The sequence below is a fragment of the Epinephelus fuscoguttatus genome, linkage group LG19 (genome assembly GCF_011397635.1).
Source record: "Epinephelus fuscoguttatus linkage group LG19, E.fuscoguttatus.final_Chr_v1".
Classification (NCBI taxonomy): domain Eukaryota; kingdom Metazoa; phylum Chordata; class Actinopteri; order Perciformes; family Serranidae; genus Epinephelus; species Epinephelus fuscoguttatus.
Genome location: NC_064770.1, coordinates 19,338,526 through 19,354,556, shown reverse-complemented (window position 1 = coordinate 19,354,556; position 16,031 = coordinate 19,338,526). Strand labels below are relative to the sequence as shown.

The window sequence follows — 16,031 nt, the reverse complement described above, 5'->3', positions numbered from 1 at the left end:
CAGCTCCTTGTCTTTGGCTTTTTTAGTGCAGACAGTATACATCTCTCTAAATTGACAACTGGCTTGTAGCCAGTGAGAATGAGTGGAAGTTAAAGATTACTCATGAGAGGTAAATTTCAACTCAAGAAAGGCAGGAAAAAGAGCATATTTGTTGTTAGGACCCAGTATCTTCTCACCAGCGAGTGTTTAGATCCAGCTGTAACAGACTGTTTGATACTTAGGAGCAATGTCAGCACTGTTAAGATCCTGTGCTCACAGTGTCAGATCTGTGGATGGACTCAAACACAGCAAAGCTTGGAAATTATGCAGCACAGGTCTGCTCCAGTGGTGTCGGTGAGTTCAATGCATTTTATGTTTAGAGGTCAAATGGCAACATGGTTGTACTCAAATACTTATTGAAGATGCTTTTAAATCAAGTGACAACGATCAGAACATAGAATTGGTTGTCAGTCAGTGATTTAAAAAATATTATTACAGACACTGGAAGATGCTTCTTGTTCTGGTGGGCTACAGTTCAAAAAAGGAACATGAAAATTACTCGTTTCTTAGAAAAACATATTCTTTTACTCGTATGCTGTACTTGTAGGTTATGCCACCTCTGCTACGAATTCAACTGAATATTTCTGAGTTCATGGTGACTCAACGTACTGGAAAATGTGGAGAATAATTTTGTTTTACAAAAGAGAAACTCAGTGATCATGACTATAATAAGCACAGACTGTTTTTCTATATAATGTTTTGTCAGCTTTAAGGGTTATTATCAGTGCACTGAAACAGTGGCTCCTTCTTGGTGTGAAACACCTGTGCTTTCCTCATTCTTTGTATGCCAGGTCCCTCCATGTGGACACTCCTCCCAACAAACCCTCTCTGACTACCAGCTATGTCCATGGCACCTCCACCATCTCTCTGCTCCCCCTGACTGTAGGCCAGAGCCTGGACTCCACAGTTCAGCGCTGGCCTGACCGTGAAGCTGTGGTCTTCCTGCAGGATGGCATCCGGAAAACCTTTGCACAGTTTCAACACGATGTCTGTTTGATATTTTGTGACTTTATGCATGTATTAACCCTTAAAAACTATCCATGATCTGAAGAATGATTACTGTGGTGACAAAATATCTGCTGTTGTGATGCAGGTTGACAAAGCAGCTGCAGGTCTGCTTGCTTTGGGCCTGAAGCGAGGCGACAGACTGGGAGTTTGGGGACCCAACACGTATGAATGGATCCTTTTCCAGTTTGCTTCAGCCAAAGCTGGAATTATACTGGTCAGTATGGGAGGTGTTTACAGATTTACAGTTTAATCTTGTGGTTAAAGATTGTGCTCTGTGTTCCCAAACACCCTGCTGTCAAGTGTCAGTGAGCAGGACATTGACCCCTATCAGAGGCCCTGGAGAGCTACTCTGTTGTAAAAGAAATAAGTATTTATTTCTATGTACAGTATGACACTAAGGGAACTCTTAAATCACAAATCAGATCTTGATCAATACATTATTTAAGTTGAAAATCTTTACTGATGTACATTGTATGATTTGTTGAGAACAAAATGGCATAACACCAGTCAATGAAAACCAAAATCATTAACCAACTGATGGCTGGATTCAAAATCCCACTAAAAGTAGAAAGTACATTTTGAAATCACAGGCTGATTCTTTTATGCAACCTGATCTCACAGAAATACGTGAAATGAGCATGATCTCTGCACGCTTACATTACGTAGTGGCAGCACGTAATGGGTTGAAATTACGTGCCAGTGCCATGGAAACAATGCCAATGTAAAGTCAATTAGGATCCTTTTTCGTGGTGTCCACACGGATTCCCTGATTCAACAACGTCCTGTATACACAAAACATGAAAGTGTTCTTGATATTAAAATGGCAAATATATTCCTCTGTTATAATTTCCCACCAATAATAATAATAATAATAATAATAATAATAATACAGTGTAATGATGTAGTGCAGAATATATCATGTGTAAGGTATGGCATGTACTATAACGTCCTTTGAAAAATGTGTTGAGGGGTTGTATACATAGACTTGACGTGAAACTGTGAAAAATGTATGTTGAAGGGTTGCATGTACCGTATATTTGCAGGTGCCATTGAACCAGGCCTATCAGGTGAAGGAAGTGGAGTTTACTCTAAAGAAGGTAGTAACTAAGTACATTCACTTGAGGAACTTGTACCGTACTGTATTTCAGTTTTTTTGCTACTTTAAACTTACTCCACTACATTTATTTTATACCTGCAGTTTCAAGTTACTTTTCAGGTTCATATTAATAATACAAAATATAAATAGACAATACATGTTTCTCTGAAATGAGTCATACAGCATACAAGTTTATACTTTAGTATTTTGAATGAAATACTGTTGTGTAGTATTTCTACACTGCGGTATTGCTACATTTACTACATTTTACTTAAGTAAAAGACCTGAGACTTCCACCACATGAGAGAACTACATGTATTTTCATAGAAAAAAACTATCCTTATATATAACTCTGCAAGAATATAAATTCAACAGACTTGATTTGTCACATGCAGGTCCAGTGTAAAGCTGTGGTCTGCCCAACCCACTTTAAAACCCAAAATTTCTGTGATATGCTGAGGGAGCTCTGCCCAGAGATCGACACAGCTCCAACAGGCACGCTCAAAAGCTCCAGGTTTGACTGAGCCAATGAGAAATGTCACATGTAACGCATATTCTTCCTGTATTCTCATTTTGGGAGCAAGAATCTGTAAATACTTAACACACAATCTACAGTTAATGGTACAGTGGATATCTTGTTTTGGGTCTGCCAGGTTGCCAGACTTGCGTATGGTGATTGTGACAGATAGCAGACAGCCAGGGATGCTCCACGTAGAGGATGTGATGCAAGCAGGAGAGAGTCGACACCACAAAGAGCTGATGGATCTGCAGAGTAAACTGTCCTTCGATGAGCCCATCAACATCCAGTTCACATCAGTAACCTTCAGCATCTTTCACAATGTTACACATGCACTGTATACCTTGTGTAACTTGACTGGAAAATGATGCTTGTTTATTTGTTCCAGGGGACTACAGGGAGTCCAAAGGCAGCATGTCTTTCCCACCACAACATCGTAAACAATGCTTATTTTTTGGGTCTTCGAATGGGTTATGACTGGAGAGTAAGTCCATATTTGTTTCTTAATTCGAAGAAAACGCAGGTAGTGAAAGTGTAATTAATCTTAAAGGCCATATTTCTATCAGCCTCAGGTGCGGCGTGTGTGTACCCATGTACCACTGCTTTGGCTCTGTGACTGGAGGGGATGAGTATGGCAGTACATGGCATCACACTGGTCTTCCCTTCCCTGGCTACAACAGCCGAGCCAACCTAGAGGCCATTCAGAGTGAAAAGTACGGCATGCTGCTCATCACCTTAATGACTATCAAATAATCAACATTATGCAACTTAATCGATTCTTACTTTTCTCACTGAAGGTGCAATTTTTTCTATGGCACTCCCACAATGTACATTGACATGCTCAGCCAACCAGATTTACACAAGTACGATTTGTCATCAGTTGAAGCTGGTGAGTGATTTGAAGACTGTGTTGTATTTAGATTGGTGTTTAGCAAGCTTTTCAATAAGTGGTGCTGTGTTTTAGGCCTCATGGGAGGTTCTCCGTGCCCTCCTGAGGTTGTGAGAAGACTGAGAACAGACATGAACATGAAAGAAATAACGGTGAGAGGTTTTATGTCCTATATAAAACTTATACGAGTATAGTTTCTCCAGCATATGAGAACACGTGTGCATCATGTCTTAATAGTGTATTTATGGAACCACTGAGAACAGCCCCGTAACATTTCTGGGATTTCCACAAGACAACGAGGAGCTGAAGATAAATACTGTTGGATGTATCATGAACCACACTGAGGTACAACCCATTTTATGAGCTATTATCTACACATCACCATAACACTGTGACTCATACCTGTGTGTCTTCATTATAGGCCAAAGTGGTGGACCCTGCTACTGGGGAGATTGTCCCTCTGGGGGCCTCAGGAGAGCTGATGATCAGAGGCACCTGTGTGATGCATGGATACTGGGATGATCCTGAGAAGACCAGAGAGGTTATCTCCCAAGACCGCTGGTACAGGACTGGGTAAGATCCTGTACAGTGATCAGCTAAAATGGAACCAGTGACAGGTGAAGGGTCTGCATTGGTGTTTGTGAGGGTGGTGCTTTGTCAAGTGGCATCCACATTAATGTCAAGACCCAGGGCTTTGCCAGCAGAACACTGCATTGTAACACGATAATCAGTGTTATTCAATTCACCTGTCACCTGATTGATGTACATACAATGTACACTGAATGTCTCATAGAGAAAATACAGAGTCATGTTAAAGGAACAGGGGTTGATGCTGACATGTTACATCCGTGATTTTTCTTCTACACAGTGACACGGCCAGTCTGAACAGTCTGGGATACTGCCGCATTGAGGGACGCATAAAGGACTTGATCATCAGAGGAGGGGAGAACATCTACCCTGCTGAGATAGAGCAGTTTCTCTATTCACATCCCAAAGTACAGGACGTGCAGGTGAGACTTGGAACCACTAGATGGCAGCAAAGATCAGAGACATTTTCTCTGAACAGCTGACAGCAAAGATACACCTTGAAGCCAAACTTTCAATTGTAGATGTTCTTTTCATTGTTAATTTCACAAGAATATAATCATTGTTTTACTGAAGAGCTGAGACATTAAATCTACATTCTAGTTGTGGTATTTCTCTGTCTGTTTCCCAGGTGGTTGGAGTGAAAGATGAGAGGCTGGGTGAGCAGGTGTGTGCCTGCATCAGGCTGAAGGAGGGCCAGACCTCCAGTGCAGAGGAAATAAGAGCATTCTGCAAAGGCCAGGTGAGAGCAGATGATATAATACACAAAATATCCCAGCATACACATAATCAAAGCACAGCTGTTCAGTCTGTGTTGTTTCTTCCTAGATTTCTCACTTCAAGATCCCACACTATGTGATGTTCGTAGACAGCTACCCTCTGACAGCTATAAGAAAGGTACGACACTTTTGATTTGACACCAGCAACCTAACTATTAAGATGGCAGCGCTGAAATGTGGTTGATTACTACACTGAGACTGAAATGGCTGCTGCTTTTTGTTTTTACAGGTGAAGAAGAATGTATTAAAGGAGGAAATTGAGAAGAAATTAAGCCTTTAATTTTGTCTGAGTAACTCCTTGCCTGTAGGTGGCACTGCAGGCTCCATCATGTCAAGCTGTAATAATTCAAACCAACTATTGTTCAGTATGTAAATATTTGCACATTTTATCATGATATTTTTATTAAAATTGATAAAAATCAGTTTGACTTCAAACAGAATTTCTACAAGCAAGGTTTAAGCAGAGTCACACAGTATTTTTAAAATACTACAGCAAATTTTCTGCCTCTGCATTTAAGCATAAATGAGTATTATGGGATATTTCTGCTATTTTCACCCTAGCCTATAAATTTGGGACAATGTTTCCATACTTCTGTCCAAGACGGTGTTAACAGGTTAAGTGTGAGTGTGATGGTTTAATAAATATAAGCATATTTTTGTATAAACGGAGTGTAATGCCTGCTTTTTTTCTTTCTTAGTGGCTCAGGTTTGTTGACAGCTCTTTGTCTCTTGCTTTTTGAGTGCAGACATTATAAATCTCTTGCTGCTCACACCACTAGTGTGTCAGGAGGATGAATCGTGTGAAACCTTGTTGGAGCCCTTTCTGTCTGTCCTTCTCAGTACTGGTTAATGATTGATATGGGTTATTTATAGTTAACGCTTTCTTAGAGAGTGCGGAAATGTGTTTGACATGACCAGTTGGCTTTCAGCCAATGAGGATGAGTGAAAGTTAACAATTACACATGCTTTAGATAGGCAGGTAAGGCCAGTATAACCAGTGTTTAGATCCAGTTGAAACAGACTGTCAGAGCAATGTCAACACTGCTAAGATCCTGTGCTCACAGTCTCAGACACGTGGATGGACTCAAACATGGCAAGGCTTGGAAATTATACAGCACAAGTTTGCTCCAGTGGTGTCGGTAAGTCTATGTTCCTCAGTGGTCAAATGGCAACATGGTGTCACTTTACAATGGTTGTGTTCCATGTAAGTCTATAATAGTTAAAGCATAAAGATCATGGTGAGATATACATCAATCTGGTTTTCAGTTACTGATTGAAAGACAAACAGTAGGCTGTTAGACACAGTCTGTGCCTTATTGAGTTCTTCACATTTAGCCTGAAGGATCAAATTAAACTTTAACCCTGTAACCTTCAGTGTGCCCTTGTCTGCCTGTATTTCTCATTTGCTGACTGTTGGTATGTTAATATTCACATCTTATACATAAGAATTTCTCGATTGAGCTGTGTTCACATTTTCAAGAGCAACGGCCTTCGACTTTTTTTCTAATAGAGACAATGCATATTAGTAAAGGAGCTGTATAGACATTCAGAGCATTGATATTGCAGCAAACCACTGTTTGCCATAGTGGAGTATGCAGAGTAGAGAATGTAGTCACGCTCCCTCTCTGTGTTTTAATCTGAGCTTCTCTTATAATTTTTGTGGAAGATGGTCTAGCTGCGCATGCATGTTAGCATTTGTATGTTTGTAAGTGCATATGAGTTCCTGTGTTTGTGTCCCGCTGGCTAGCTAATCAGTGCCACTCCTCACTGTGCTCATGCAGTGGTTACAAGCGGTTAGCGCTGACAAAAGCAACAGCAGCATTGCAAAAGCATAGCAACCACCCTCCAGTGTTGTTGCCATTGTTAGCACTGTTAGGGACATCACTCATCACCTTATCCTTACTGATGAGCTTCACGTTGTAGTTATGAGGAAGATGGAAAATGCTTCATCTACTGGTTCGTTTTCAGACACATAAAAAAGGCCCACTTATAAAATGGAATATCAGTTTAAGTGTATGCTATAATAAGAATTTTTAAACCGCCTTACCTTGCTGTCTATCAGTCTGTTCTGAAGGGGAAGCCGTTATCTTGGAGCCTTCAGACTCCATTGACCAAAACAGTAATTTTACTTAGCAGAACACCAGAGTTGCTGTTGTCCTACAGGGCAACAGGTAAAGCAGAGAAAATATTCAAATAAAGCCAACCTGACCTCACAGAAATACGTGAAATGACCACGACCTCTTAACACCGCATTCTGTGGTGGCAGCACGTAATGGGTTGAAATTACGTGCTGCCACCACGAAAACAATGCCAGTGTAAAGTCAATTAGGGTCCTCTCCCGTGGTGGACACACGGATTCCCTGATTCAATCACGTCACGTCAACCTCGTTTTCCTCAATGATATCTTTAACATTCCTGTACACACACAAAAACACGGAAGTGTTCTTGATATTAAAACGGCAAATACATTCCTCTGTTATAATTTCCCACCAATAATAATAATAATGATAACGTGATAGTTCGGCTGTTCTAGATATTTGTTATAGCCTATTCCAATATTCAATCCCAAAAACGCCGTTTCTAGACAACTTGCTAAAATATCTGAAATGAACCATCATGCCTACTTTTTCTTAACATATTTCATCTAGGCGCAGTGTCATTATTAGTTCAGCTTTACTAGACATTTGATATATTCAGTAGATGTATCTTTTTATGACCCTGTTTTACAACAAGCCGCAAAAAACCTACCGTCCCAAAAACGCCGTTTTTAGAGTACTATCTAAAATAACTACGATTAGCCAACATCCTTGCTTTTTTTCTTAACATAGTTCATCTAGATGCAGTGTAATAACTACTTCGGCTTTACTAGATATTAGATTTATTCAGTAGATCTATCTTTTTACAACCCTAATTTACAAGCCGCAAACGAACCTACTGTCCCAAAAACGCCGTTTCTAGTGTATTAGCTAAAATATCGAAAATTAGCCGACATCTTTACTTTTTCTTACCATAGTTCATCTAGGTGGAGTGTAATAACGTGTTCGGCTTTACTTGATATTAGATATATTCAGTAGATATATCTTTTTACAACCCTATTTAGAGCCCTACTTTGCAAATCAGAAGAACTACAACTATGTTGCTGATATGTATCAAACTGCATGGCGTGGTCCCAGGGAATTGTAGTTTTTTAAAAATCTAAGTGTTTTTCCCAGATTTGGAAGTTGTAAATACTGAATTAAGAGTACACTGTGGACTTTAAGGAGATGGTAAACACATTTGTGAAATCAGATTTTAAATATCTAATTTCTAAATGGGTGAAAATTAATTTTATCCATATTTTATCCATATCTGACAGCACCCCCAGTTGTTGACTACACTCACATGATAGCTGAGGTCAAGAGCTCTCTATAACAGCTGGTCCCATGTCTGTACCCCCTTTAGTTGCTGAGTTATAAGCCCTCAAACATGCACTGAGGTCAAGGTTCAAAGGTCAATGGCTGAAAGCAGGAGCCATGTAGAATCTTCATACTGACATATGTTACTCTCCAGGTTGAGACCTTTCCAATGATGTATTTGGTTTAGCTCTACGACAAAGTTTAGATTTTTTCATTTTTTGGACACAAGCCATGCCAGGTGTAGTTTCAGAGAGCACTTTGAAGGCCCAGTGTATAAAATGAATTTTGTTTGTTTCTTTGCTTGTTTTTTTTTTCTTTTTTACTGTAGATAGTTACTAACATGAGTCATCCTCAGACAATACAATACTACTAGAAAGTAAAACCAATAATAGCAATAATGAAATAAGCAAAAATAATATTAAAATTATATTGAAATTTTAAAATCTATTTACAGAGTGGAATGGTAGCCTAATAGATAACTTAGATAATATTTATTATTGTTTAGACACTTTATTATTGCTTAAATACTATTTAGCCTATTATTGTATTTACTTTAGGAGACCACCTCTTCAGTGTCTCAATTAATTAACACTATTTGTCGGCTTTTATAATGCCTTTTTTTTGCTGCTGTCTCCAGTTGAGAGTGGTGATTTGCTAAATACATTCTACAATAATAATTAGATTAACATTTGGTCTATAATATTGTTGGCTATATTACGCACTTTAATTAAAAAAACCGGAAGAATAAAAGAAATAAACACCGAAATAATTACTTTTTTTTATTGATACTCCTCTCTGACACACACACACACACACACACACACACACACACACACACACACACACACACACATTGAACACGCGATTGATTGAATGAATGAATAAATGAATGAACGAACATTGGAAGTGGTTCAGCCACAGTCCCGCCGGCTGGCATGGTCACATTGAGATTACATTTGTTTTTTATTACTAACAAAATGTTTTATATTGACCGAATGGTTTCGTTTTCAAATAAATATTTGGAAACAAAATATGCTTTGGTGTACTTTTACAGAGTTTTGCAATATGTATATAGCCTACCTGTATCAAAATGTAGGCTGTAATTTTCAGCAGCAGTTTGTGTGACAGCTGCCACGGTCGGAGGTATAACCAGCGGGGCAGCCGCTGGCTTGGGGTCCGCTCTCCCCTGGTGGAGTGGAGGGTGGCCGGGTTGCCAGGGGCTGACGGCTCCATGTGATGGTGTTTCCTCTCTGGTTCTTCCGTGCTCAGCCTCATTTTTATCTTCTTATTTATTTATTTATTTATTAGTGGCATTTGGATTCAGTTACGGCAGACGGATGGCAATCTGAAATGGCATTAAGCCCAGAGACGGCAGAGAGCAGCTACAAAACAGTAGTGGAACGCGCCCCACCCGCCCACAGCACAATGCTCTTAAAGCCGTTCGCTATCAAAAGCTGGCAAAATACATTTATTTTATTTTATGGCCTTGACATTAACCTGTCATATTGTTGAGTTATCAAGGACACTTCCGCGTTTTTGTGTGTATACAGGAATGTTAAAGATAGCACTGAGGAAAACGAGGTTGACGTGACGTGATTGAATCAGGGAATCCGTGTGTCCATCAGGGGAGAGGAGCCTAATTGACTTTACATTGGCATTGTGAATAAAGCATACACTTACTTTCATATTGTTTTTTTCAGGTGGCTAAAATATGTTTCACTGCGGCAGTACATTGCTAAGCTTCCGAGTCAACAGCAACGAAATACATAAAATAAACACAGCAGAAACCAGAGTTTTTTTTATGCATTATTTTTCCTTGTCATGGCGGTGCCGACATTACCCATAATGCAATAAGACTGGTGTTGTGTCAAGTCCTGCATGCCCGCGAAGATTTGCATGCAGAAGGGTGCACAGTGTAAAAGAGAAACTACCATATGTTGTAATTATTTTTACAGCGAAGTACTGTTTAAAAATGATGTAATCGTCATTGTGGAGTTCATCAGTGATGATAAATGAGCAGAAATTATGAGTGTATAGTGTCATCAGCGTTTTGGTTCTGGTCTGAAATTTTCAAGGTCTCCATGATCTCTCAATATTTCTGAGGGCGAACTATGAAAATATCAACTGGCAACACTGTTTAATCTCAAAGTGTCTGAAAAGGAATTTTAGAGCTGGATTATTGATATTAATTGTGATGCTCAGATCAAAGTCCATGCACGATAATAGACTGCTGTTCTTTTCCTAATTCTATGTATGCCAGGTCCCTCCATGTGGACACTCCTCCCAACAAACCCTCTCTGACTACCAGCTATGTCCATGGCACCTCCACCATCCCTCTGCTCCCACTGACTGTAGGCCAGAGCCTGGACTCCACAGTGCAGCGCTGGCCTGACCGTGAAGCTGTGGTCTTCCTGCAGGATGGCATTCGGAAAACCTTTGCACAGTTTCAACAAGATGTGAGTTTTAGATTTTGTGCCTTTAGCTTCTTGCTTCCAAGGGCCTACATGTATCTCCCTATAGACAGTACTCATTTATACTGGTGACTGTCTAATAAATCACAAAAGATTATCAAGTGCAAACAGAGGTATAATATACCTAGGTTTGCACTTCATCTGCCACTGATGTCACTTTTATTGGTGCAGGTTGACAAGGCAGCTGCAGGTCTGCTTGCTTTGGGCCTGAAGAGAGGCGACAGACTGGGAGTTTGGGGACCTAACACATATGAATGGATCCTTTTCCAGTTTGCTTCAGCCAAAGTTGGAATTATACTGGTCAGTTACCCATTTTGAATCTTATTACTTTATTGTTATTTACACCTTTAAAATTACACTTGTGCTACCTCACGGTTAAACAGACAGTGTGCCCTGTGTTACCAAACACTCTGCTGTCAAGTGTCAATGAACCGGACATTGACCCCATTCAGGGGCCCTGGGATCTATTCTGTCATTTTTGATGTAAATCTAAAATATAGTATGTCGTAATGTAGTATCCAGTCATGTAGTACAGAATACATCATGTATGAGATATGGTTTGTACTATAAAGCCCTCTGGAAAATGTGTGTTTAGGGGCTGTATACATGCGCATGACGTTGAACTGTTGTTATATGTGCAGGTGTCATTGAACCCGGCCTATCAGGTGAAGGAAGTGGAGTTTACTCTAAAGAAGGTAGGATGAGTTGTGTAACAGCATACTTACATAACCATCAGTGGTGCTGTAAACCTTGGTGAACTTCACAAGCTACATGGCAGTATATGCAGTTAAACAGAAGCTCCACCTGAAGCATATCATCCATGAATACTACATGAATTCACTAATATCTTCAACACTGTTCTGAAATGGACCATTCAGCATGAGAACTTTAACTTTTTACTTTAAGTACATTTACATTCTACTGCTTGTGCTTAAGTAAGAGATTGAATTCAGGATTGGGCTTGTATTTCTACACTGTGGCACTGCTATTCCCACTTCAGTTAATGATCTGAGTGCTTCTTTCACCACTGATAATCACATACTTACTGTGCTGCTGGACCAAAGTCAGATACAAAAATATGACATCTGACAATTTACTCTTTTCACAGTGAAAATAATACTTTAACTTTGTGAGAACATGCATTCAACAGACCTGATTTGTCACATGCAGGTCCAGTGTAAAGCTGTGGTCTGCCCAACCCACTTTAAAACCCAAAATTTCTGTGAGATGCTGAGGGAACTCTGCCCAGAGATCAACACAGCGCCGACAGGCACGATCAAAAGCTCCAGGTTTGACTGAGCCATTGAGAAATGTCACATCTAACACATGTTCTTCCTCTGTTGTCATAATTGGAGTATACAACTGTAAATACTTCACATTATATAAGTAATAGTTTTGTGGATGTAATATAAAAATCCTGTTTTGGGTCTGCCAGGTTGCCAGACTTGCGTATGGTGATTGTGACAGATAGCAGACAGCCAGGGATGCTCCACGTAGAGGATGTGATGCAAGCAGGAGAGAGTCGACACCACAAAGAGCTGATGGATCTGCAGAGTAAACTGTCCTTCGATGAGCCCATCAACATCCAGTTCACATCAGTAACCTTCAGCATCTTTCACAATGTTACACATGCACTGTATACCTTGTGTAACTTGACTGGAAAATGATGCTTGTTTATTTGTTCCAGGGGACTACAGGGAGTCCAAAGGGAGCATGTCTTTCCCACTACAATATTGTAAACAATGCCTACTTTATGGGTCTACGAATGGGTTATGGATGGAGAGTAAGTCTATACTTGTCTCTTGATTTGCCAAAACAGAACGTGAAATGTAACTAATCATATATTTCTATCAGCCTCAGGTGCGAGTGTGTGTGCCTGTACCCATGTATCACTGCTTTGGCTCTGTAGTGGGAGGGATGAATATGGCAGTACATGGCATCACACTGGTCTTCCCCTCTACTGGCTACAACAGCCGAGCCAACCTAGAGGCCATTCAGAGTGAAAAGTATGGCATGCTGCTCATCACCTAAATGACTTTCAATCTACAGTAACAGGCACCTTTATCGATTCTTGTTGGGTTTTTTTTCACTCAAGGTGCAATGTCGTCTATGGCACTCCCACAATGTTCACCGACATGCTCAGCCAAAGTGATTTACAGAAATATGATTTGTCATCAGTTGAAGCTGGTGAGTGATTTGAAGACTGAAAAATAATTACTATGTATTTGAGGCCTTTGAGGCGTCTTTATGTATGTGCTGCTGTGTTAAAGGCATCATGGCAGGTTCTCCATGCCCTCCTGAGATTGTGAGAAGACTGAGAACAGACATGAACATGAAAGAGATAACGGTGAGCGGCTACATGCCCTTTACCTTTTTAAATAATGCTGTGTTATACTTATACGAGTATAACACATATAAGAAAAAGTGTGCATCATGTTTTAACAGTTAGCTTATGGAACCACTGAGAACAGCCCCATTACATTTCTGGGATTCCCACAAGACAACGAGGACCTGAAGATAAATACTGTTGGATGCATCATGAACCACACTGAGGTATGACCCATTTTATGAGCTATTATCTACACATCACCATAACACATCACTGTGACTCATACCTGTGTGTCTTCATTATAGGCCAAAGTGGTGGACCCTGCTACTGGGGAGATTGTCCCTCTGGGGGCCTCAGGAGAGCTGATGATCAGAGGCAGCTGTGTGATGCATGGATACTGGCAAGATTCTGAGAAGACCAGAGAGGTTATCTCCCAAGACCGCTGGTACAGGACTGGGTAAGATCCTATACGCCAATCAGCCACCACATTAAAACCAGTGACAGGTGAAGTGATTAACATTGATTATCTTATTGCAATACAATGTTCTACTGGGAGACCTTGGGTCTTGGCATCAATATGGACGTCCTTTGACATATAACACCCATCGAAACACCATTGCATATCAAGTACATCCCCTAAAAAGCACTCCCTGATAGCCGTGCCCTCCCCCAAGCAGGACAGTGTGCCCTGCCACACCACAAAAACATGCTCAGAAATGGCCAAAGGAACGTGACAAAGACTTCAAGGTGTCGACCTGGTCTCCAAATTTCCCAGATCCCAACCCGATCAAGCATCCGTGAGATGTTCCAGAACCCCAGAGCTCCTATGTCCATGCCTCAATGGATCAGAATCAAGTCTGAGCCACGGTGGGGCCTTACTGAGTGTCTTGCGGTGCCAAGGTGCCAAGGTATTGGCAGTGGGTTTTTTGTGGGTTGTGAGGTGGGGCCTCTGTGGATTGCACTGGTTCTGGCACATTCCACAGATGCTCAAACAGATTAGGATCTGTGGAATTTGGAGGTCAGGTAGACACCTTGAGCTCTTTGACGTTTCTTCGGCCATTCCTGAGCAGTTTTTTAGATTACGACATGGTGCATTGTGCTGTTGGGGCAGTGGAGCTGCTATCAGGGAGTGGTGTTGCCATGAAGGAATGTACTTGGTCTGCAATTGTGTTTGTGTGGGTGGTGTGTGTCAAGTGACATTCATGTGGATGTCAGGACCCTGGGTTTTACCAGCAGAACATTGTATATATATTATAAAGGACTTCACCTGTCACCTGATCGATGTACGTACAACGTAAACTGAATGTCTCACAGAGAAAATATAGAAGCATGTTAGAGGAGCAAGGGTTGACGCTCACATGTTACATCTGTGATTTTTCTTCTACACAGTGACACGGCCAGTCTGAACAGTCTGGGATACTGCCGCATTGAAGGACGCATAAAGGACTTGATCATCCGAGGAGGGGAGAACATCTACCCTGCTGAGATAGAGCAGTTTCTCTTTACACATCCCAAAGTACAGGAGGTGCAGGTGAGACTTGGAACCACTAGAGGGCAGCAAAGATCAACTACATTGCTTCCAAACAGTCACAGAAAATATACACCTTGTTGCACTACATTAAACCTACATTCTAGGTGTTGTATTTCTCTGTCTGTTTCCCAGGTGGTTGGAGTGAAAGATGAGAGGCTGGGTGAGCAGGTGTGTGCCTGCATCAGGCTGAAGGAGGGCCAGACCTCCAGTGCAGAGGAGATAAAAGCATTCTCCAAAGGCCAGGTGAGAGTGGGCGACATACTAAATAAAAATGCTCAAAATACTCAAAAACAGAGCAGAGCAGTACAGTTTGTGTTGTTCCTTCCTAGATTTCTCACTTCAAGATTCCACATTATGTGATGTTTGTAGACAGCTACCCTCTGACAGCCTCTGGAAAGGTACGATTCTCCAAATGTAACAGCAACATCAAGAAGGCAGTGCAGAATTATGGTTGATTTCAATGAGACTAACATGGCTGCCACTTTTTTTCTAGATCAAGAAGAACATACTAAAGGAGGACATGGAGAAGAAATTATGCCTTTAAATGTGTGGACCCTATGGACTGTATTTGAGTGCATCAGCTGGATAAAAGTCAGAAACTGAGCAGTGTTGGATTAATTGAGAGCTCAACTGGGACCATTTAACATCTCCTGGATCGTCATTACTTGAACTTCTTTTACTTTTACCTCATATTTCACTCCTCATTAATTTCTTGTTTTAATGTTTATTTAATAGTAGAGAGCTTACATCATCTTTGAGCTTGAAGTGTCATTATTGACCTTGAACACAGTTTAAAGTGTGTACAGTTCAGTGTGTAGGATTTATTGGCATCTTGTGGTGAGGTTGCAGATTGCAACCAACTGAAACTTCTCTCATGTGAGCCCTCAGCATTTTTAAATGGGATTATTGTTGGTGTTGCTGTTGCAAAGATAGCTGGATTGCTTTCCTTTTTCCTCACAGCCTAGCAACTACTGCATTTTCCAGTTAAGTCTGTTGTTTCACCGTCAAGCATTTCCACTACTGGGATAGTATCTGCAAAGAACTTATGTTGATACTCTTTCATAACTACTACTGATAGCTGCTGGGGGAACAAAAGTGCTATCCTCTTCCTGTTTCGGTTGCGTAATGGTTGACGCACTTCCTTTGTGCTCGCAATCAAGACTTAATTTTCCTGGGAGATCTTACCCAGTGACATACAGAACTGCGTGGTGAAATTGTGGCTTGTAGGGAACCAGTCTAAATTCTGATGGTGTCATTATTCTACAACCATTAAATCATAATGCGTCTATTTTCATTTTAACCCCCCCCCCCCCAAAAAAAGAAAAAGTTTTAACACTGTACAATAGAAATGACAACAAAACAAACTCCATCCACTGATGAAGGCCACAAGAT

General features: G+C 40.7%; 2 protein-coding genes across 9 annotated transcripts; both read left to right on the top strand.

Moving 5' to 3' along the window:
- Window positions 1–69: 69 nt before the first annotated feature.
- On the top strand, window positions 70–15,946 carry LOC125879969 (medium-chain acyl-CoA ligase ACSF2, mitochondrial-like). 8 transcript variants are annotated; one of them, XM_049562167.1, is made up of 16 exons: window positions 70–333; window positions 831–1,026; window positions 1,133–1,261; window positions 2,091–2,144; window positions 11,950–12,068; window positions 12,215–12,377; window positions 12,467–12,562; window positions 12,634–12,785; window positions 12,875–12,966; window positions 13,050–13,126; window positions 13,225–13,332; window positions 13,414–13,565; window positions 14,498–14,639; window positions 14,772–14,882; window positions 14,969–15,037; window positions 15,133–15,385. In XM_049562167.1, the coding sequence occupies exons 1-16, from the start codon at window positions 227–229 to the stop codon at window positions 15,181–15,183; spliced, it is 1,818 nt and encodes a 605-aa protein (XP_049418124.1). In that variant the 5' UTR covers window positions 70–226; the 3' UTR covers window positions 15,184–15,385. The 8 variants fall into 8 exon arrangements, with proteins under 8 accessions (XP_049418124.1, XP_049418122.1, XP_049418121.1 ...); XM_049562165.1 differs by lacking the exon at window positions 11,950–12,068 and adding an exon at window positions 2,539–2,657 and having other exon boundaries at window positions 15,133–15,373; XM_049562164.1 differs by lacking the exons at window positions 11,950–12,068; window positions 12,215–12,377; window positions 12,467–12,562 and adding exons at window positions 2,539–2,657; window positions 2,797–2,959; window positions 3,049–3,144 and having other exon boundaries at window positions 15,133–15,358.
- Window positions 3,252–5,578, top strand: LOC125879478 (medium-chain acyl-CoA ligase ACSF2, mitochondrial-like). The gene is made up of 9 exons (XM_049561390.1): window positions 3,252–3,373; window positions 3,458–3,549; window positions 3,625–3,701; window positions 3,787–3,894; window positions 3,971–4,122; window positions 4,418–4,559; window positions 4,766–4,876; window positions 4,963–5,031; window positions 5,143–5,578. Exons 1-9 carry the CDS (start codon window positions 3,252–3,254, stop codon window positions 5,191–5,193), a joined length of 924 nt encoding a protein of 307 aa, XP_049417347.1. The 3' UTR covers window positions 5,194–5,578.
- Window positions 15,947–16,031: the final 85 nt, after the last annotated feature.